Here is a 23,482-nt window from a genome sequence, read left to right on the forward strand (position 1 = left end):
AGTTGTGGTCCGCACTCCGCGGGCCGGCGCGGTGCGTGTCGGGATATCAGCGGCGCAAGGCAGGCTGGGAGCCGCAGTTCTGTGGAGAAGGGTCCCCAAAATGGGAGGCGGCAGCTTCACCCCCCGCACCCACCTGCTGCGCTGGTACCTGCCTCACCCATGGGGTTCCAACATGACCAAAAGTAAGAAAAACAAAAGCTCAACATCCGAGTTGTGCTCTACATTGCAAATCTTATTTTAGAAAATATCCTACTTCCAAATCTTCCAAATAAGCAAAAGAACAAAGCGAAACAAACACTCTTTCTGCCTCCACAACTAGTTGTCCTGACTTGCCTTCACTACTTTCCTCAAGTCTAATTAACATGAAGAAAGACCTTAGAGAAAAAATGTCTTTATTATTAACCAGGTTTTTTGCACTGGATTATGTGCCTATTGGCCCGGACCGCTAAATAACATCTACACAATGTTTCTTTTATGTTTCAAGAATTGAAAATAACTGTACAGGTTAAAGTACAAAAGTACACAAGACAGTGGACACGAAATATTCATGTATGAGCATTTCCCATCTGCTGCGTGGTTTGAAAAGTAGAACTTTAACTAAAAAATACTGTCCTTCTATAGTTCTCTCAAGTTTAATGGAAGTGGGTATAACCTGATTACAACACTAACACCAGTATCACTGATCTGATATTTACAAAAAAATTGTATTTTTCAATAAATTAAAGTCAATGCAACACCCATGCAAGCTAGAATGCTAGCTTTTTGGTGAACAAGGACCCAACATTTGAACAAGAACCTTCCACAGTCCCAAACTTTAAAACTGCCTTTTTCTTTTTTCAAACTGCATCCATTCCTCGCATTGAAGATGTAAACCCCAATCCCATTCCTCTTTGCGTATGAGTCTGTGATCTTGCCATTTCATACTGTGCATCTAGATTTCTGAAAACCTCTTCCTGTTGTTTCAGCGTTTTGTAACTCTCTTCATCAACTGAACTACATCCAGCTTCGTCCTCACTCTAGAAACCAAACAGAACGAAACAAACATTAGCTGCGTAGGAAGCGGGGTTTTCATATACTGCAGGTGCCGTAAGTGTCACGATTTTTCATTACCGTTTTCAAAACCTGGTAAGAATTCAAGCACTTTCTTTTATTGGCCCATTCCAGCGTGGCTTTCCTCTCACTGTCACAAAACATGCAGAGGCCATTCATCCAATTACTTTGCTGACTCACTCAAATAGATGTCTCCAATTAACTCGTCTATACAAACAATACTATTTATCAGATTAGGAATACTGGTTACAGTTACCACTGCTGTTACAGATCATAACTACCTGAAGGGCAGTTCTAGCCAGGTGGGGATTGGTCTCTTCTCCCAGGCAGTCAGCAATAGGACAAGGGGCCATGGGCTTCAACTCTGCCAGGGGAGATTTAGGCTGGATATTAGAAAGAAATTCTTTGCAGAGAGAGTGGTCAGGCATTGGAATGGCTGCCCAGGGAGGTGCTGGACTCGCCGTCCCTGGAGGTTTTTAAACTGAGATTGGACATGGCTCTTAGTGCCATGATCTAGTAAACGGACTGGAGTTGGACCAAGGGTTGGACTGGATGATCTCTGAGGGCTTTTCCAACCCAGTCGATTCTGTGATCATACGGTTGCCTTGTTAAACAGAAACATAATGACATTCTAGAATTGGAATTGAATTCAGATTTACATAGTGCTTGTGAACTTTAATCAGAAATACTTAAATTCTGTAACTACAACAGGCAGTATCAGGTTAACATCTTTACTGGTTAAGGTACACTTTAAAAATTAAAAAAAAATTACTGTCCTACAAGTAATAATAAATTTAACTACATATTCAGAACTCTTTACCTTAATGCCCATCAGCTTTCTGAATTTGACATTTTGGTCCTTGTTTCCAAAATTTAACTTTTCCCATATTTCTGCAGACTGTGATTTATCCTGTACAAGTTAAAAAAAAAAGATGTATCACTTTTTAACATAATTTTCCATTACTATCACAATACAGTAGCAAGTAAAAAAGCAATATTAAAATCACAGAGTGGTCAATTATAGCTTATAATAGCTTAGTCATCACTTTTCAGTAAAAAGAAGTCATCTATATTTGATACTCAGTTGCAAGCTGTAGGCAAACTGACAAAGGTAAAATTAAGATCAAGCTACACCTCGGGGGTTTCCTAGGTCTAGTTATCTCAGTCCTTTGCCTCCTGAAGTTTTGGGCTGCTGCTAATAGGGAAACTTTGTAACAGATATGAAAGTAATTTTACTAGAAATAACATTGATAAGTATCCTTAAACTGTCTTGAGTGCAGGATGTTTCCAAACAAATTTTATGAAAATGAGAAAAGACAATATTACCCCTTCCTTTTTGCCTTGCCAAAGCATCTTCCGCTTCTTCTCTTGCTCAGCAAATTTCATTGGATTCACGGCTGCTGGGTTGTAATAGCTCGGGACAGCTATTCCAGTCTCTGCGAGTGCTTTTGCTTGCAGCGCTGCCATCTGAGCTGCCATTGCTATCTGAGGAGTTACTTGTGTTCCCGATGCCAGCAGAGCAGCAACATTAATAACAGAACCTCCAGTGGCTGCAGCCGCTGAAGAAGAAAGGTAATTTGCTATCAGACAATAAGTTCAGACTTTACTGGGCAAAAACAAACAAGAAACAAACAAAAGAAGCCTCAAACACTTCCCTTCATCAGAAATAAGTTGAAAGTGTCCAAATAATAAATGCATGATAAAATACATGTTGTTTGTAAATTAAGAAACATGTCTCCAATATTTTTGGGAAACCAGAACTGAAAGTGAAACTAACGTAACTCATGAATCTAAATACGCCTGAGCTGGTAACAGATTTCAAACTCTTGTTTAATGATGCATAAAGGAAGGGTCCAATGACTACCACAAAATCATCTACCAGCCTAACATACAACAATTTTTGTTGTATACCCGGTAAGTGACAAGAAATCCTGACTGTTTTTATTGGGGTTTTATGTCTAGTTTGGTTGGGTTTGTTTGTGTTGGATTTGTTTTTTCAAATGTGTTCTAGTTACAGTTCTTATACACGGACCAAGTTAACAATTATACAGACAACCTGCACATCTGTTGGACAGGACTGTGACACTCAGCATAGGAGGCTCCACTACATTCCACTCACACTACTGTTTAGGAATGAACGTAACACACATGCACTACCTGCAGCCATTTCCTGCTGCTTCTGTTTTTCAACCATTTCCTTCTCTCTCTGTTCTTGCAGTTTCTTTGCTCTTTCCAGTCTAGAAGTAAGTACATGAGAATAAAAATATTTAGACATGCAAAATCAACAGCAGCAGCAGCTTATTTATGTCACATATCATTAAAATAATAACAATTCCTGACCTTCTGGCTAATGCTTCCTGTGCATCCATAGCTGTATTTCGTCCCCGAAAGGGTGGTGGACTTGGACTCCGGCTATGACTCCTGCTGAACCTTCGGGGCTTTTCAATTCTTTTCTTTCGCTCTCTGTAACCAAAGTTAACAGAGTTGCTAAAACAATGAAGGTACATATATACTGTAATACTTAATAAAGTTATTTATCATAACCCCAAAACACAGCTTAATAATTAATCTGGAGAGCTCTCAAGAACAGCTTTCACAGAGATTGTCCTAGAACAATGCAACAGTCACACTTGCCTTGTTACAAGATAGAGCTAAAACTGAAGATTTCCAACTGCAAATATAACAGAACGTGTAATTCTGGGTATTCATTTACCCTCTTATACTTGATGTTTAGAATAAACAGATCAGGCTCTAAAGATTTTCATTCTAAAACCTGACAAGGAAAAACATTGTGTAACTTTTGGTAAAGTGAATAGCAACAGAACTGTACAATGGTTCAAGTTACAAGAATGCTTTAAAAACCACAAACGACCTCACAGCACTATAATTATGTAAAAAAAGGAGAATTTTTTAAGAGGTCCAATTAAAAAACTGGAATAGTCCTCAGGGAAATTATTATTTCTCTCCCCTCTGTATAGTCTTCACTAAATGTGCTTTGGACAACTGTTTGAGGATGGCTAAATGGGAGAGCTGGTTTAAACACAAGCGGTTTGTCTTGGCTTTGCTCTTGGGAAGGACACTACTGTGCAGAGAAGTATGAAGCATGCATTATCTGGAGCCTGACAATCTGAAAAGAACCCAGTTAACATATATTTTTAAGCAAAATACCAAAATTTTCTGCTCAATTCTCCTTTAGTAACTTTCGCCCCACCTTCTCTCAAACAGAAGTCGTTCTGATGACATATACATCAAGTCCCACCTAAGCAACAGCTGCTCAAAATACACATATAAAGGGCTAATAGCAGTATCTCTGTCAGGATCCTTAATATCTACATTTCAGAAGATAAGGGCTTATCCCTGTTTAAGCCTCTGACACTGATGTTTTAAACAAAAACATCACAGATACTTTAAGTGTCCAAGAAAGCTTAAATGACAAGAGACATCACTCACGGTTTCCCCAGATTTGCCATAAACAGTAAGTTGTGATGTACAAAGATATTTCTGCAATTTTATACTTAAACGTTATTATAAACCATTTGAGATAATAGCTAACTTGACAACAGCCACTCTAAATGGCATTCAGATATTCTGTTTCTTCTGTTTGCAACTTGGGCAGCATCTACAAACACCACAAAACACAGACTGAAGTTATAAAAAGAGATTCTTGTTTACATGACAAATCTGGTAGAATACAAAGGAGGCAAGACTTATCTTTTCATAGAAGATGACAAGATGCAGATTCAGGCACTGGGAAGTGACAGATCTGCATTCCTGAGATAGGATGTAATGCATGTTTCAAAGATACCTTCATTTTTCCCGTGCTGACTATTGTAGTTTGGTCTTGTCTTTGGTCTGATGCTTTATTGCACTGGTAAACATCAAGGAAATAAATATTTGAGCTTTTGTATTTAAGTATTTCCATTTGAAACAAGCAGATGGTGTCATGTTTTCCACCCAGCATTTCATCAGAGTAATGCTACAAAAGAACTGCTAGGAGGGTCTACATGCCCACAGAATGAAAAGGTTAGCCTAAACACTAGTGAGCACAGATCACTTGAAAACATGAGCCTGAGATTATGCAAAGAACCCTCAAGAGAAGGTCAAGGTTTACTATTTACAAATGCTTCTGTCATAGCCTGCTAACTGTAACACACCAAATATTGCATGTCATGAATAAGGGGGTTCATTCCACAGTTCAGTTTTAATAGGGTAGGTTTCCACGTCCTGTTTATCTGGATTATGAAGTTTTCCCTGAGGCTTGCCCCATAACTTGAACCCAGAACTTGATGAAGCATCCTAGCTACTGTTCAAAAATACTTATGTCTCACTTATTTTCCTCCTCTAGGATCTGTGAGACAAATACAGTACTTACAAGAAATGGATTCTTGCAGTATATCCATCACTATCCAACAAGCCATGTCTCCAGTTGAAGAAATTCCTAAACTATGACTATCCCCTTACTTTTTCTTCCCACATTTGCTGTTCTGTTTCAGGCTATATTATTCAATATATTCATCAATGATTTGGACGAGGGAATAGAGTGCACTATCAGCAAGTTTGCTGATGACACCAAGCTGGGAGGAGTGGCTGATACGCCAGAAGGCTGTGATGCCATCCAGAGATCTGGACAGGCTGGAGAGTTGGACAGGGAAAAATTTAATGAAATGTAACAAGGGCAAGTGTAGAGTCTTGTATGTGGGTAGGAACAAGCCCAGGCTCCAGTGTAAGTTGGGGAATGACCTATTAGAGAGCAGTGTAGGGGAAAGGGACCTGGGGGTCCTGGTGGACAGCAGGATGACCATGAGCCAGCACTGGGCCCTTGTGGCCAGGAAGGCCAATGGCATCCTCGGGTGTATTACAAGGGGGGTGTTTAGTAGGTCGAGAGGGGTTCTCCTGCCCCTCTACTCTGCCCTGGAGAGACCACATCTGGAATATTGTGTCCAGTTCCAGGCCCCTCAGTTCCAGAAGGACAGGGAACTGCTGGAGAGAGTCCAGTGCAGGGCAACAAAGATGATGAAGGGAGTGGAGCATCTCCCTTTTGAGGAAAGGCTGAGGGAGCTGGGGCTCTGGAGCTGGAGGAGACTGAGGGGTGACCTCATTAATGTTTATAGATATATAAAGAGTGAGTGTCAGGAGGATGGAGCCAGGCTCTTCTCAGTGACAACCAATGATAGGACAAGGGGTAATGGGTTCAAAGTGGAACACAAGAGGTTCCACTTAAATTTGAGAAGAAACTTCTTCTCAGTGAGGGTGACAGAACACTGGAATAGGCTGCCCAGGGAGGTTGTGGAGTCTCCTACTCTGGAGACATTCAAACCCGCCTGGATGCCCTCCTGTGTAACCTCATCTGGGTGTTCCTGCTCTGGCAGGGGGATTGGACTAGATGGTCTTTTTAGGTCACTTCAAATCCCTAATATTCTGTGATTTGAATTCGACTGCAGAAACAAAAAACTCCTTGGAATGTGAAGTTTTCACAAAGCCATTAAACACAAAGTGTTCAAAGTGACTTTCAGTAAGTGCAATCATCTATAACAAATGGAAATAACAGGGAACTGAAGCCTTACATATCATGCTGAAGGTGGCTTAAATAACCATTAAATGCAAGTAACATGTACACCAATTGAAAACCCAGCTCTACTCACCCCAGCTGAAAGTTTGGTAGAAAGTGCACGCCAAAATAAAATGTGACACAAACACTGTAATTCAACTACTTCTTCAGTAAGATAAGTCTTCTTAACAGTTTCACAAGTGGTGATGGAGCACTACGCAAGCGTGCTAGATTCTTAAGTCTCCAACGATCCATCGTAATGTTGAGTAGTCATAACCAACTTCTACATCCTTTAAATATGCAATTTGAAATACTCTAGTGAAAATACTACTAAATGAACTGGAACACTGTCAACACTTTCTTGGGAGCACTGAAGGGACACCAATGTGTATCCAAACTACTTGTTTTACTTTAAACAAGCAGGAAGGAAAAAACAGAACTGTAGCAGTCATCAAATCATATTTCAGCTTACTCATTCAGAAAATCCTACAGGGTTTAAGAATGCGAAGGTGATACATACAAATAGGCTCACAACTCTGCGCCAAGATATCTGAAAACATTAACTTCTACACAGTGATGAAAACCTCAATTCTAGCATATCCCAGGTGAGGCAAGGATTTCAAGTCTGTCAAACAGACACAGAATAAGCCAGTACATGTCTAGCTAGTGTTTCAATCTGTGCTTCAAGAATTTAAGGAAGAAATGAAAGCACCCAAGACAGGGAGAAAAATTAACATGATAAATATTCTCACATTTAACGTGACAAAAAGGAGCTGGTAATCACTAACACAGAATAGTACACTCAAGCAGAAACATTCCGTCTGACACAAAATCTCCATTACCACTACACTAACTGCTAGCTCACAGACAACAATTTTTTAAGTAAAGTCTGTGGAGCTGATCAGGTTTAGCTTCTGATCAGTGTTATCTGCTCTTACAGCCAGTGATTTCGAGTTAAACTTCCATTTTATGATATATACACAGAGAGGTATATACAGTACTATTTTTAAACTAGTCCTTTTCCAACCACACTACTCATGTTAAGCACATGAAAGGGCTGGTTTTATCTTATTCTTTAATTTTTTGCACTTAACTATAATTTAAATATCCTATTAAAAACAGTAAATTTAGTTGTGGTACAAGAAACCAAAAAGAGCTTGAACTGTGGTCATCACTACTACCCAATACTTAACCCACTGTATCGGTACAGCTGAGAAAACACCAAACACATCTAGTTACATGAAACACACATTAACCGGCAAACCCATCATTCTTCTATACATCAGCCCACCACAGAATGTTCAACCAAATATCACCAGTAAGTGTATACAAAAGTTAACACTTACCTGCTTCTACTCCTAGTTCTGCTTTTACTTCTACTTCTATGTCTGTGTCTAGATCTTGATCTAGAACGAGATCTTATACGTCGTTTTCTCTCTCTGCTGCGAGATCGGGATTTTTTCCTATCACGACTTCTACTACGATGACGTCTGAAACACACGTCCCAAATTCTTACATATATTCTCATGTTTAAACTCAGCTTCTGCTTAAGGATTTACATATAGATTTGTCACCACAGGGCAAGAATCATCAGGCAGGGTGGGGAGACTGCAAACTACACATGAAGAGTTCATGCCTTGAACAGTTTAAGTTGTAAGACTGAGATGAAATGGGAAAGGAACTAAACACTCCCACCAGCCACAACAGACATGTGAATTAGCAGAGTTTATGTAAACAATCATACTCATCAATACAGCTATTTTTAGTTGTTCATTGCAGTGTACATTTCAAAACAAATACACAGCCAAACGAATTTAAGACTCTTGCATCAGATTAAAGGCAACAAAACTCTCTTCCTCCCCATGGTATTCCAACACCTTAGGGAACGGATGCCAAATTTCACTTTGTGAGCCACACACCGCCCCTCAGCGTATTATTAGCTGAAGCCTGTTCCTTGCCATCATGTTTGCTGCAGATCCCTCAGCTTTGAGCAGAGCTGGCTGAAAAGTTCTGCTGGCAGCAATCTGCTTGTCCCAAGCGATTCCCCTACCAGCAGTGTACCAGGTGGCCTACAGCACAGGGAGGCTTAGACAGCATTGCATCTGGGCAAGGTCTTGATTTAGGAGGTAAAAAGCCAAAGCATTGCTAAAGTGTATTTTCTTTCCTGTCACTGACAACAGGGAACATTCAATACATTCTGTTTACGTATTTTCTATATTCTGTATACTAATTATAAATGAGACAGGTCACCTATATAACTAATTTTACGCAGAACCAGTCTGAAAAAAAACAAGTAGCAGCAAATGCACTACCCAATGAAAACCGAAACATGCAACATAAATTGATGTTTTAGCATTAAATTAGGTCAAGAATGTAATTCAGCTGTACTTCAGAGCCTACACAAATCCCAAACGCTGCTTTTGCAGATGGTCTTGGAAAATAATCATGTAAAACAACTCACCTTTCACGAGACCTGGATCTTGAATGACTCCTCCCTCTTGATGATTTTCTCTCTTTACGTTTGTGTCGATCCTCACCATTTTCAGATGAATTTAGGCTCTCTCTTCCTTTGTCAGAAGAATGTTCTTTGTCATTGTGGTCTTCAGATTTGTGCTTCTTGGAGGACTTCTCTTTGGATTCATGTCTTCTTGCCTGTTTTAAGAAGAAGTTGGTTCTTTCAGGAAAATAGTGCAACAAAGAGAGTTAGTATGGGTATCAGAAGATAAAAAATGATAAGTTGTGATGCAACATTAGTAACCTTAGGAGTGTGACTCAATCATCAGTGATGGCTGTTTTACCTAATGCCACCAACTACCCAAAGCTGCAAATACACGCTATAACTTTTTCCCCTCCTCCCCACTGCCTAAAGGATTCCTAAAGCATCCATCAGGTATCTTTACAGTGTTTCCATATAAGAGTTCACAATATTGTAACAAAAACTGTCATTCTCAGTTACTGTCTCCATTCCAAATACATAATAAGTACCTATCTTTAAGTATCTGATAATTTCTGAATATGCATATATGCATACATTTGTAATGAATATTCAATATTTGCCTAAGCCTACCACATAGAAAGTAACTAAAACCCATACATAGTTGCAGACGTATACTATTTTGTTTGCTTTTAGAACTAAAACAATTTTCTATCCATCACTAGATAATAAATTTTTAGAGCACAACTCTTCTGTCAGTAAATACCAACAGTTTTCAAAAAGCAAAGTAATAAGTGACATGGTTGACATCCCATTTTTAGTATTTAAAACTAACATGCATCACTCTGAGACCTCCCACAGTAGCTTTAAATTACATATATGGTGCTCTGCTACACTGCAATTTCTTCCTGCAGTGCCTCTTAAAAAAGATCCCTTTTTATAGCCACAATGCCAAAAATACTTAGCAAGGTCAGGTCTGATTTTTGCCAGTGTTTTCCTTAGAGACTAAGTCATGACATCAACACCTTTTCTTAGTATATCCAGTTTATTTTGAAATCTTTCTAGCACAAAAGCATAGCTCACTTAAGCCTCATTTCTAAATAATGTTTTGTTTCAATTTAAGCATGATACATTCATTTTAGAGTAAACCCCAATTCTTCAGGTTTGTTTTTATTTTTCCTTACATAAATCTGTTAACCACTCATAAAACCTTTCCTACAATCATAACTCTCTCAAAAGAAACAAGTCTGGAGAAGATGCTACAATTAGCTTACTCAAGCCTTTCTAACTCCTTATTAACACATATCAATTTCTAAACATATTTAATTATAGTTCTTCAAGAATACAATAATATTTTTTCCTGCTTTTACAGTATATTATTAACTCCTTGAATAATCAGTTGTTACATAAAAACACATCTGAAGTTTGTGATGTTACCTGTACATTAATTTTAAGTATATATTTACATAAGTAGTTGTTCTGGTAGACAAAAAGAATTACTGATACGCAGTATTTAGGCTACAGACGAAGAGCTTAATCTTGCAAATGAATGAAAACAGTAAATCTACTGTGAGACATTATTCCTTATCTGCTCACTCCGTGAAACTTAGGAACTGTTAAATAAATTGTGTAAGATTAGATGCAACAGCATGGCAAAACACTGGACATAATTTTAAGCAAGGACCTTTATTTTCAATATTAACAGATCTATATATATATTTTAACCACGTCTTCCAGGCACACACTTAGTAATAAACCACCATGATATCCCATAACGGATTTAAGATATTTTTAAGGGAAATATGAGTTTGAATGACTAATAGTTACCTTATCATGAAGTAGGCTTATAATTTTGCTATCTGAGTCTGCAGCGTCTTCAGTTCAGTCTCTTCGCGCATTAGCACGCTGAGTATGATTTATTATAGAAATGTTATCATGTGAGCTAAACAATATATTCAATTTCACAAAAACTCTCCTAGATTATTTTTCTTTTCCTGCTTTTTTACTTTTTTTCCTCCTCATTTTTTAAACAGAGCTTCCATTGGCATGAGGGAAGTAGAAGTTCCTGACCTGGGTCAAAATTTAAAAAGTCCCTCATCTGACCCAGCCTGCTATGGCCCCACATGGCTTAAGGTTTTTTTGTGACTATTTTGATGCCCCTGGTTTGCTCATAACTGGCTTGCACACCAGAGAAAAGATTATATTTTCAGGGTATTATTCATGCTGTCTCTTCTCACTTTCCAATATACACACACACACATTTATCTAAAAAAAAAGAGACAGCCCTCTGAAATTTTTGCTGCTACTGCCATGTTCCCAGCCGACTCAGCTTGTTTGTCAAGCTATGACAGTCTTTACAATTAAAGGATGCAATAAACAGAGCTCAGTCATGTGGGGTATTATTTTTAATATACTTAAGCAATGGGTATGTGTCATTGAAAGTCCTAAACATCAGCCAGGAATAAAACTATTCAAGGCTTTTGGTTAATGGAAGCTCTGTGAAAGTCATCAAGAACACCATTCTACTTCTCCACATGAATTCTTTCTTTTGGCTGTTTCCATGAAAAAAGAAATTAAGTTACTAGTTTCTGAAAGCATTTTTATATAAAACTATTACCTTGTCAACATGATGGCTGCAATCATGCTTCACTATGAAAGGATCTCCATATCCATTTTTAAGCTTAAAGTGTCCAATTTCTTGTACTTACCATAAAGTCATTTATACAGATTTACACATATGTGCATTACTACAAGATACTTTAAGATGTATTATACAATTACCTAAACGCTACAAAGTGTTAATTACCTCTTTGCTTCTGCTCCGGCTTCTGTGTTTTCTTCCTTCAGTATCTGTAAAATAAAACATTTATTGTTTTTTACCAAGTTAAAGAGAAGATCAGCTGGCTATAATATTTCTAGTTCCTTTCAGGTATTCCACCCCCCTAAAGTCAAGATCAGACATTTAGAAAACAAACAGCACTATCTGAATACCTACTGCAGAAAGCAAACTCTAGATGCTATACCCTGTTCTTTGTTCACGTTTATTTTAGCTCCAACAGGGAAAAACTAGCCCATGTCATATTCCAGCCACATTTCTCAGCCAGGTGATCTTATTTTTATTATAACCATGCAAAAGTATCCCAGTCTAAGCATATCAAATTAAAATAAAGACAAAATAGTATGGTTTTCTGTTTGGTCTCGTCCCCCCCACAGTCCCTGAACACTGATACCCTTTTCCTTAGCGCTTCTATCACTGAAACAGAAAAGTTTCAAAACAAGACATTTAAGATACAAAACCAAAATTAGTAGCTACTTTTTCTGCCAATTCTAACAAGTTACTAGAGCCAAGTCTGTATGTTTCTTCCAAAAAAGCTTTAAAGAGATTTCAGTTCTACAAGCACACACCAGAATACATAAGCAACTTCGCTTATATGTAGGCCATACCTGACTTCCGTCTTCTTTCCCTTGACCGTGAGCGTGATCTTGAATAATGATGCTTTGATGTTCTGGGAGAACTAGAGGCATCTGACTGTTCCTTTTTCTTCTCTCTTTCTGGAGAGGATTTTTCTGGGGCTACTCCATCTCGTTCTGTATCACTACCCTGCACATGGGAACAGAATGTTTAAAAAACAAAAACTTAGGACTGAAGAACAGGAAAAACTATTTTCTTAGTACATCCTCTGAAGACAAACTTAAAATTATTTTCTGTAAAGACAAACCCATGAGTAGCCGTGAGTAGTCCAAACAGTTCTAAGTCACAGAAGACTTGAACTGGCATGGTCTTCTACCAGCTGCAGTTTTATTTGCAAATGGAACAAGACACTTGAAAACTTCTCAAATGATGAGTTAAATATATTATTTTGAGAACAAAGCAGTTAGTTTTTCTCAAACAACATATTACAGACTGTCAGTAATATATTGTGCATTAATTGTAGACTTCCTTCATAACATGCTGCAAGTAAATATTTGGATTTCTTCTTCAGTACCTACTCCTTACTCTGTCCAATTTGTTACTAATTTGCAACTGTACAAAGATACATCTATAGGAAAATCTCTTAAAGAGTGAGCGATAAAGCAGCTGTTCACTTCTCTGTTTGTGAGGTATACTGATATCTAGTTCAAAACACATCAGCATATGGACATCTGCATCTGCAGTAGAGCTTGAACTATAGTCTGTGACGCTATAGAACATTAGATAAAGAGTAGAAACTGACTACCCTATTTGTGATCTTTGCCATCACAATCCTTGGCATTCCACATCTATCATCTGCTTATCTACACTTCCCCCCCTTCTACCCAGAGCCTCCCTTTTCCACCTAAGGCTTCCAAAAGACTCAGTTACAAGAAGTTTCAAATGAATTTTGGTATTTCTATAAATATACATTTTGAAGTCACTTGATGTCCTGGTTTCAGTTGGGATAGAGTTGATTTTCTTTCAAGGAGCTGTGTTTTGGATTTAGTATGAGAAGAACACTGATGTTTTTGCTGTTGCTGAGTAGCCAAGGACTCTTCAGCTTTCCATGTTCTACCAGGTGCATAAGAAGCTGGGAGGGAGCAAAGCCAGGACAGCTGACCCAAGCCAGCCAAAGGGGCATATGACACCATATGGCATCATGCTTGGTACATATTTTGGGGGAAAAAGGAGGAACGAGGGGATGTTGAGAGTTATGGCATTCGTCTTTGCAAGTAACCACTATGTGCGATGGAGCCCTGCTTCCCAGGAGATGGCTGAACAACTGGCCGATGGGACAAAGTGAATGCATTTCTTGTTTTGCTTTGCTTGCATATGCAGCTTTTGCTTACTTATTAAACTGCCTTTACCTCAAACCATGAGTTTCCTCGCTATTCTGATTCTTGACCCCATCCCACGGGGGGAGAGTGAGCAAGCAGCTGCATGGTGCTTAGTTGCTGACCGAGGTTAAACCACAACACTTGAGAAGGGCACAGAGAATACCAGCTAACAGTCTAAACGAACCAAGTTTTTAAACATACTACCCAACTGAACCTCAGCCTACTGCCACATTTACCAAGGCTACCAGTCTCATTATTTAGATACATTGCCACTCACTAATGCCCTTGTGCACTGCACCTTAGAGAAATCTCTCAGCTCTACAAAAACACAGCAAAAAAAGGATGACAGACTTCAACTAGATGGCTCCAGGGTCTTGAGCACACCCCTCACTTACTGCTTTACAGGAACCCCAAAGATAGTGCCTATAACCTAGATGCAAAACTACAAGTCCATAATTCTTCAAACCATTTTACAGAAAAATGTATCTTAACAAGTTAAGTTATATAAACCTAAATAGCATCACAAAAAGAAAAAAAAGGTGGGGGGGATTAATTTCTTCCAGAAGTTTTCAGTCCTCTTGTTTCACCATTGACAGGCCAAAGTTTCAAAACAAGAACTTAAAAATACCAGATTAAACACCACAAAGTAACTAAAGCCAACTTTGAAGAGTTTAATCAGTTTAGAATCCAATTTGTTTGGCATTTTCTTTCCTTGCACTCAAGACTATTTAATAACTTTTGTAAAAAATAATCACTTCAGGTTTGATAACTATTCGTATTGGTTCTTCAACTCAATTATGGGACAAACACCTTTATATATTACCAGACCACACAAACACTTTTATACGTGAAGAGGCCACATAGATTTTTAAAAGAGAATAAAATTACACTCTTAGGTCGTGTATGAACATAAAAGACTATGGTAACTACAGCAGATGCATTTCCTACCGAAATTAATCATAAATTTAGTAGGACAATAGACCTGTGACTAGACACAAAGAGAAAGACTATGGCAGGGAAAGCTACAGGAACGTGAACTGAGCACGGCCCAGCCGGCCTGGCTGCTCCCTCGGTCCCTCTGAGAAACGCCTGCTCCTATCGCAGCAACACTTCCCTCCCCAGCCAGAAAATGACAGGGCCTAAGCCACAAGGCTTCTCCGCTTCTCTCCAAGCCCAGAGAAGTGAAAGAGAAACTTCTGGAAACGAGGAGAAAAGTAACGGGTGAAAAGCGGCCACCCCCACCCCGAGGCCCATCATGGCGCCGACAAGCGAAGGAGCGGCGGGCGCCATTTTGTCTCTCCGCGCACACGGCCGCCCGACCCAGCCCTCCCCATCTCACACGCTCTTCCCTCCCGCCCCGCGGCAGCCCCCTTCCCAATCTGTCTACACTGCAAAAATCCCGGCGGCGAACACCACTCACCGCCATAACCGAGCGCCCGGGACGCCGCTTCCCCCACGACAACTCCTCACAAGCGGCTCAACCTCCCTCAGCGGCCGCAACGCTCAAGAACCGAGGCGACAAACCCCGCCCTCCCTCTCCCTTGCAGGCGCCCGGATGTAACCGCGGGGCGGGGGCAGGCGGCTGTGCGCGCGGGAGCCGCGGTGCATTCTGGGGGCGCACAGGGATTAGGCGGTATCTTAGCAACGGTGCCGTTCGCCTTTGGAGGTGGTTTGGCCGCGCTGCGACCCGTAGCGTTAGTCAGGACTCCCGCCAATTTGAAAGCCTGAGGCAGCGGCGGGGCGGCGGTCGCGGTTTGTCACCGGCCCCCGGGGTCGCGGTGAGGAGATGGGAGGGCGGATCGCGGTCCCTGTGGGCAGGGGTGTCCGCTGCTCGGTGGGGAGGGCTCTCTAGCACGAGATTTGCCTCAGCGGCGGGCGCGAAACCTGTCCTGCGTTCGGTCGGGCCCGCTGGGGACATCAGCTGGGAGTCACATTGCTCTTGTGACTTCACTTTGTCTTTTCTAGACATGTAATTTACCTTTAGGAGGCTTATTGTACTACTCTACCTCCTGGGCGCAGAATCACAATAGAATAACAAAATTCTGTGTGGTCATATAACTTTTTTAAAGCTTTACAGCATGTTCCTTTATTGCAGGTAAACATGTGGAATGAAATTGAGCTTCTGGCAAATGATGACACAGGGACTGTGCAGCTCCCCGTAGGTTTAGGACACGAATGTGGAACTGCGTTGTACCAAGTGAATACGCTCCTTCAGATCAAATCTTCAGAAAAAGTAGCGTTCATCAGAACTGTGTTTTTATTTTTCTTAATTATTACCAGAGCTCTGTCATATTATATTCAAGATCCTTCTTCTTCTTAGGTCTCTGTTAACCCGCAGCTGTTTGCATGCAGCTCAAGGGATGGCAGTATCATTGCTGTTGACAGATCCGTGACACTTCTGGACAGCACCGGGCAGCTCCTCCAGATGTACTTTCAGCTTGGTAAGTTCATTCCTTTGGAATTCCACTGAAAGTTAAAACTGACTCGTAACATATCTATGTTAGGTTTATATAGGAAACTAGCAAGTATCTTGCATACCTAACTAGCCTGTAAAATAAAGCACTATAATAAATACCTAATAGTGATTGCTGATTCTGTATACAATTAACTAAGTAATCTGTACAATTCAATTAGAAGGCTCACTAACTTTTCACCGAAATGGGAATAATGGATACCAAAACCACTCCCTGCACGCCCTTTCCTGTACAAAGTTTAATCAAAATTAATAATTTTGAAGAAATCAAGGACACTGTATTGTTCAATTCCTGTGTTACAAATATGAATGTCTATTAAAAAAACAAATCTTAATGTTTGACATTTTGCCATGGAACTTTTCAGATTCTGATGTGGATGTAGTTGGTACGTGTCAAGAAAACCAATTTCTTGTGGCGGGTGAGAGAAGTGGCAATTTCCATCTTATTCACATACCATCTAAACAAACCTTGCTAACCAAGGTACAGTAATTTTTTCTGCTCTAATTTTGCTGAAAATCTTTTGTTCTTAGAATTTCTTGAGTTGTTTTTTTCTTTCGTTCAAATATCAAAATATAAACATTCTTGTTTTGTGAACACATCTTGTAGTTTGAACAAACAGATTAAAGGGACACTTTTGTTCCCATAAGTAACAAATAAGCACAATATCACAGAATGTTGGGGATTGGAAGGGACCTCGAAAGCTCATCCAGTGCAATCCCCCCATGGAGCAGGAACACCCAGATGAGGTTACACAGGAGGGCATCCAGGCGGGTTTTGAATGTCTCCAGAGTAGGAGACTCCACAATCTCCCTGGGCAGCCTGGGCCAGTGCTCCGTCACCCTTACTGAGAAGTTTCTTCTCAAATTGAAGTGGAACCTCTTGTGTTCCAGTTTGAACCCATTACCCCTTGTCCTATCATTGGTTGTCACTGAGAAGAGCCTGGCTCTATCCTCCTGACACTCACCCTTTATATACCTGTAAACATTAATGAGGTCACCCCTCAGTCTCCTCTTCTCCAAGCCAAAGAGCCCCAGCTCCCTCAGCTTTTCCTCATGAGGGACATGCTCCACTCCCTTCATCATCTTTGCTGCCCTGCGCTGGACTCTCTCCAGCAGTTCCCTGTCCTTCTGGAACTGAGGGGCCAGAACTGGACACAATATTCCAGATGTGGTCTCCCAAGGGCAGAGTAGAGGGGCAGGAGAACCCCTCTCGATCTACTAACCACCCCCCTTCTAATCCACCCCAGGTACCATTGGCCTTCCTGGCCACAAGTGCCCAGTGCTGGCTCATGGTCACCCTGCTGTCCACCAGGACCCCCAGGTCCCTTTCCCCTACACTGCTCTCTAATAGGTCATTCCCCAACTTACACTGGAGCCTGGGCATGTTCCTACCCAGATGCAACACTCTACACTTGCCCTTGTTATATTTCAGTAGATTTTTCTCTGCGCAGCTCTCCAGCCTGTCCAGGTCTCTGGATGGCAGCACAGCCTTCTGGCGTGTCAGCCACTCCTCCCAGCTTGGTGTCACCAGCAAACTTGCTGATAGTACACTCTATTCCCTCGTCCAAATAATTGATGAAGATATTGAATAATACCGGCCCCAGTACTGACCCCTGAGGCACTGCACTGGGTACAGGCCTCAACTGGAGCCCACTCCATTGACCACGACTCTCTGGCTTCTTCCCTTCAGCCAGTTCACAGTCACCTCACTACCCGCTCATCCAGACCGCACTCCCTCAGTTTAGCTGTGAGGATGCTGTGGGAGACTGTGTCAAATGCCTTATTCAAGTCAAGGTAGACCACATCCACCACAATGGGATGACATGTTTAAATAAGAACCGGTTCTTCATGACAGAAAAAAGTTTAAAGTTTGAACTGATGATCAATATTCAAAATATTTTTCAAATAAAATACAGAATAATAGTCTAATAGTCTTTATGTTGATCCTATTTTAGATTTTGGTTGAAAAATCTTCAAGTGAAAAGACTTACTTAAATCTATTTATTGAAAAAGATAACACAAATGCAGGTAGGAATTTGATTTTTTTTTTCCCTTGTCTCAAGTTTTGGGATTTTGTTCCCCTTCAATATTTCTCAGAGAAAGACACTACAAAATAAATAATCAGATACAACTTTATTTTGCATTGTACACATTAAATGCACTTTACTTAATAGTTGCCTTTAAAGATATTGCGACAGAACAAGACTGGGATCTTGTAGAACAACATGTAGTTTTTTAAATGTAGTTTTGTCATGAAAATAGAATTTGCAGTCTTACGGATGCACACAAATATTATAATTTCAAACAAAACTCGTAAGATGTATGGACTTATTCTGCGCTTCGTTGAAAGTGACAAAATTTTTGTGTAAAAATAGCCTAATTTATTGGTCAGATTTTTTTCCCAGTTATTTCACTGTCCTACTCATAAACATGTAGTCTCTTTGTGGCTATTGAATACTTCAGTTTGAAATATTTGTATTGGATTTTTTTAGGTGTTTATCATGTGTTCACTCTCACAAGTAATGGATTCTTCTGCATTACGTGCCTCCCACTTGCTAAAATGCAGGAGGGTAAGATGATCTACAAACCACTTGGAGTTTCCATTTGAACAGAAAGAGCTGTATTGAAAAAGCTTTTCCGTGCATCTTCCTAATGGGAATAAGATATTGAGTCGGGATTTTCTGTGTCATCTTTGTTTTTAAAGGGAAACTGATATAAAACTACTTCTGTAATACAATGATTTTTGTACTCTTCTAATAATTCCTTTAGTTTATGTTTCTCTGAATCACTTTAGAGAGAGTACCAAATACCATGGAAATGGGATTTTAGGCTATAATCAGTCTTGATTGCGCTGAGGAATATTGGGAATAACAAACTTTTAATACTGTATAAGCGTAGTTATTAGTTAATTTTTTGTAACTCAGTACTGTGGCTCGATAGAAATAGACCCTGTCAAAGATCCTGGCTAAAGTGTTTTTCAGCATAGTTAGGTTAGGACTAAACTATCTCATATAAAATTTAGTGGCTTTTTTCCACTTTTAAAATGTTTATTTAACACTGATTTTATTTTTTTTAATGCAGCAATTGACAAGATGGATATGATAACAGCAAAGAAAGTAAGAAATACCTGCTAGCTTGTAACGTATGTCTTAAGTGTACATTTCATTCACTACTTACCAGTTTATTATTACATCTCATAATTATGATTATTACTTTTTCTGTACATGGAGAAGTAAGCAGTTCAAGGTTTTACCCACTGACTTCCCCTTTTGTTTCCTTTCCCTTCATCTTCCACCCCACAAGCTACAAGGACAGATAAAGACAGTTTTCATTTCCACAGAAGAGTATCACAGCCTTGGCTGTCAGAATTTTGCGATAAGTAACTCAGCCTACAAAATCCATTTGATAGTTGGGGTAAGTACTAAGAACATACTCATAACAATCGTTATGGGATCAGTGACATTTTTTGATCTGCAGCAAAACTTTTTCTCTAGCTGGCTGAAAAATAAGACAGTGAACTTTTTGCACTAAGACTTGTCTTTCATTTCCCTCACTGTATATTTAAAGGTTATCAGTTCTGCAACCTGTCCGTAGTTTTTCTTGTAAGGAAATCACTGTTGTAACTTCAGAACTTGCCCTGTTTTGATGGATTGGGGAAAAATATTTTCAGCCTGGTTGCATGACCTTAGTAAATCACTGCAGTTCCTAGCCTGCACAGCCTGGTCTAATTTTAGTCTGAACCTTGAGCTCAGAGACAAAGCCAAAGCTGGCAAGAGCTTTCCAGTCAGGTTCACATTCAACATCAGCTTGCCAAAGTAACAATTAAGGTCCTAATTGAACAAAACCCTTAAGCTTGAATTAAGTGCAGGAACTACTGAAAAAATAAAAATACAGATGTATTTTGAAATGTTATTTTGGACTAAAAACAAGTTCTCTGAGTCCATTCTCTGAAGCCTGTTGAATTCAACACAGTTTTTCTCAGCGAGTTCAGTGTACATTTCTTTCAGGTTTTATGTTCTATGAGAATGGGAAGTGGATGTTTTTAGAGGAGTCAAAAATATTTGGGGATGCTGACTATAACAGTTACTATAGTAAAGGGCAGTCTTAAAAGGAGAAAGGAAAAGATTTAAATAAATAAACAGATAAATATATTTTTTCTGAACATCAACATCACCCAGTAATAAAGTTTTAATTAGTTTTGCAGCATTCCAAGTGTGTTTATAAGTTAAAGGATTGATTGAAGAAGCAGACCTGGCAATGGCCAAATTTCTAATGTATAACCGCATTTTACTTTGCCTTTACTGACAGGGTAAAGGTGATTATGCACTCTCCACGTGGGAGGTAGACACTACCAATAACCTGGTGTCTGTTCGAAGTTTTGCTGATTCAAGTCTGATCAAAGGTAAAGAGTTTTCCTTACTTTTTATAGACAACCATAGAATTCATAGATCATTTATAGATCATGGAAGGAGGGGCTGGCCACCTGGGGAGAATACCAGGCTGTTGTCAGAGGGTGTAGGGAGGCAACTAGGAAAACTAAGGCCTCCTCAGAATTAAACCTGGTGAGAGGGGTCAAGGACAACAGGAAGAGCTTTTTCCAATACGTGGCAGATAAAACTAGAAGGCAGAGTTACTGAACGCCTTCTTTGTCTGTCTACTCTGCTGGGGGCTGTCCTGAGGAGCCCCGTACCGCTGAGGCCCCAGAGGAAGGCAGGACAATGGAGGAGTCTGCCTCGGTTGATGAGGACTGGGTTAGGGAGCAGTTAGGCGATCTGGGCATCCATAAATCCATGGGTCTGGATGGGATGCACCCGTGGGTGCTGAGGGAGCTGGCCGAGGTCATTGCTGGACTGCTCTCCATCATCTTTACCAAGCCTTAGGAAACGGGAGAGGTGCCTGAGGACGTTTTTTTTCTTCAAATACATTTCTATGTATTCGAACTATGTATTTGATTATGGATATTTTTTAGATGCAGCAAAATTTCAAGTTCTGGACAATCTGCTGTTTGTTTTAGATACAGAGGTGAGTGTAATGATTTGGTTTAGTCTTCATTTTACAGTGTTCTTGAACCAGCTTATAAAATATTTTTTACAGTCGTAGTTTTAAAATATGTTTCTATAAAATAAAGATGCTTATATTTACAGGGGATCTTGATCTTACTGTGTTTTTTTTTAATTCTACTCCTAGTTGTTATTTTAAACTATGGAATGTGTTACTATTCTGCTCAAAAAAAGACAAAAAAATATTTTATGAAGAAAATATGAAATCCCTGATAATTTTCTTTTTTAATATCTAGAATATCTTAAGCATGTGGGATGTTTATTCTCTTACTCTTGTTTGGAATTGGCCTTTAATATATATTGAAGAATTTCTTCTAAGTACAGAGTCAGAGTCTTCTCCAGTCGTACGGTAAGTAAAGCACCAGTTCTGAAAACTGCAAAGTTCTTTATCGTTATGGGAAACGTGCTACAAACACTCGATTTTCTGTGGTAGTGAATTCTTAGAAATCTTTGTTGAAATCTTTTTAGTCAATAGGACAAAATAATTAGACTGCAGGTATCATTAGCTCTGTGTTGTAGAAAAGAAAACCTTGGTGCTTTCTGCTTTCTCTTGGTTCATCTGTTGCATGTAACCTGTATCATTTAGGAAATGCTCGTCTAAAATGTGGTGTGTAATATTGCTTACAAGTCTGATGTTATAGAAAAAGCTTGTTTGTCTTTTGGAGAGATAAATAGTAAGATCTTCATTCTGCAGATAGAGAAGCCAAAATCTCTATGTGCGTGTATCGATTAAAATACAAAAGGAATTAACAGCAATTAAGACTAGAAGACTTTTGGCTCTTTCTATTGCTCTGTGACAGGTTAAAAAAATAAGAATCAGATCAATTTGAAAAGCTTAAAAATGCCAGAAGGAGCAGTTTTAGGGTGCAATTTAAGGAGCAGTTAAGCAATCTGGACATCCATAAATCCATGGGTCTGGATGGGACGCACCCGTGGGTGCTGAGGGAGCTGGCTGAGGTCATTGCTGGACCACTCTCCATCATCTTTGCCAAGTCTTGGGAAACGGGAGAGGTGCCTGAGGACTGGAGGAAAGCAAATGTCGCTCCAGTCTTCAAAAAGGGCAAGAGGGAGGACCCGGGTAACTCTAGACCGGTCAGCCTCACCTCCATCCCTGGGAAAGTGATGGAACAACTTCTCCTTGGTGCCATCTGCCTGGACACCTTCCTGTGTAACCTCATCTGGGTGTTCCTGCTCCATGGGGGGATTGCACTGGATGAGCTTTCCAGGGCCCTTCAACCCCTGACATACTGTCATTCTGTGATTCTGAGAAGTAAATGCATGTCCTCCATATGCTGAAACACTGTTGTTTTTAGGTGCACTGTAGAGTTTCTAAAATGTACCAAGAATATTTCATGCTTTTAATGTAAGATTTATAGATTATTTTGCTTTCTTTTTTCTTTCTTGTTCTGTAGGCAAGGGCTTGCCAATGCTAAACTGATAGTCATGACAATACCGGATAGCAAACAGGTATAAGCTCTTTATCAGGGTTCTGTTCCTCAATTGTTATGCAGTCACTCACGGAAAAAAGAGGGGAGGGGGAGAAGAAAAGAAAATGGCTCAAAATTAGGAGGAGACTGAATTCTTAGGAGCTCAAAGTCAAAACTGAAATGTCACCATCTATATACGAAGATACAGTGAGTGAGGGACTTTTTTTTTAGTGGTAGGCAGATAGAGGAGAGCAACAAAATATACTATTGTCTTATATGCATTCAGAGAGTTTTTTGGAGCAGTATCTGCTCCATGTAGTCAGTGGAGGTAGCTGAAATAGCATGCTAGGATGAACATGATACAGTTTTAAAAATGAAACTTATCTAATTATATATAATTGGCCTATATATACAGGCAACGTCTAAAACTTCATTAAACTTTCTCAAACCGCTTTTTGGTAAAAACTTATAAAAACAGTGTCTTCCATCTAATCCCACAAAAATCCAGAAGTTATTCTGCAAGCCTAACTCTGTCACCAATGAATGAGGAAAGAAATATTCTGACATTTGTTTTCCCTTTTTTTTTTTTGTAGATGAGAAGTCTAATGGTTTTTGCATTGTCCACTATGCAACCGCTCTATTCTTTGGAAGTATCTGTTGTTTCTTCACTTGTTCAAAGTGGGATTGGCACAGTATGTT

General features: G+C 39.7%; 2 protein-coding genes across 5 annotated transcripts in view; one reads left to right on the forward strand and one right to left on the reverse strand.

Annotated features, from left to right (window-relative positions):
• Positions 1–375: 375 nt before the first annotated feature.
• Positions 376–15,401, reverse strand: RSRC2 (arginine and serine rich coiled-coil 2). Of its 3 annotated transcripts, XM_065032952.1 has the most exons (11): positions 15,244–15,371; positions 12,477–12,633; positions 11,839–11,882; positions 10,860–10,937; positions 9,060–9,272; positions 7,945–8,088; positions 3,391–3,513; positions 3,208–3,287; positions 2,377–2,609; positions 1,871–1,960; positions 376–1,016 (listed from the first exon to the last, which is right to left on the reverse strand). In XM_065032952.1, exons 4-11 carry the CDS (start codon positions 10,865–10,867, stop codon positions 837–839), a joined length of 1,071 nt encoding a protein of 356 aa, XP_064889024.1. In that variant the 5' UTR covers positions 10,868–10,937; positions 11,839–11,882; positions 12,477–12,633; positions 15,244–15,371; the 3' UTR covers positions 376–836. The 3 variants fall into 3 exon arrangements, with proteins under 3 accessions (XP_064889024.1, XP_064889023.1, XP_005498285.2); XM_065032951.1 differs by lacking the exon at positions 10,860–10,937 and having other exon boundaries at positions 15,244–15,401; XM_005498228.3 differs by lacking the exon at positions 10,860–10,937 and having other exon boundaries at positions 9,060–9,250; positions 15,244–15,400.
• A 44-nt stretch (positions 15,402–15,445) lies between these two features.
• Positions 15,446–23,482, forward strand: part of KNTC1 (kinetochore associated 1) — a 40,934-nt gene continuing 32,897 nt past the window's right edge. For both annotated transcript variants that reach the window (XM_021285598.2, XM_005498227.4), the window contains exons 1-13: positions 15,446–15,601; positions 15,919–16,056; positions 16,144–16,264; positions 16,662–16,777; positions 18,252–18,324; positions 18,789–18,866; positions 19,378–19,412; positions 19,600–19,710; positions 20,605–20,698; positions 21,266–21,318; positions 21,593–21,705; positions 22,769–22,823; positions 23,377–23,475. In XM_021285598.2, the coding sequence (XP_021141273.2) occupies positions 15,925–16,056; positions 16,144–16,264; positions 16,662–16,777; positions 18,252–18,324; positions 18,789–18,866; positions 19,378–19,412; positions 19,600–19,710; positions 20,605–20,698; positions 21,266–21,318; positions 21,593–21,705; positions 22,769–22,823; positions 23,377–23,475 (1,080 nt within the window). In that variant the 5' untranslated portion in view covers positions 15,446–15,601; positions 15,919–15,924. The remainder of the gene's footprint in view (positions 15,602–15,918; positions 16,057–16,143; positions 16,265–16,661; positions 16,778–18,251; positions 18,325–18,788; positions 18,867–19,377; positions 19,413–19,599; positions 19,711–20,604; positions 20,699–21,265; positions 21,319–21,592; positions 21,706–22,768; positions 22,824–23,376; positions 23,476–23,482) is intronic.

Source organism: Columba livia, chromosome 17 (genome assembly GCF_036013475.1).
Source record: "Columba livia isolate bColLiv1 breed racing homer chromosome 17, bColLiv1.pat.W.v2, whole genome shotgun sequence".
NCBI lineage: Eukaryota > Metazoa > Chordata > Aves > Columbiformes > Columbidae > Columba > Columba livia.

What these genes read in the sequence shown, in the direction of transcription:
- RSRC2 (XM_005498228.3), bottom strand. An exon ending in AGAACTAGGAGTAGAAGCAG is followed by an intron (nt 3,514 to 7,944) that starts GTAAGTGTTAAC and finishes CTTTGGTTACAG; the next exon opens with AGAGCGAAAGAAAAGAATTG. An exon ending in CAGGAAGCATTAGCCAGAAG is followed by an intron (nt 3,288 to 3,390) that starts GTCAGGAATTGT and finishes ACTTACTTCTAG; the next exon opens with ACTGGAAAGAGCAAAGAAAC.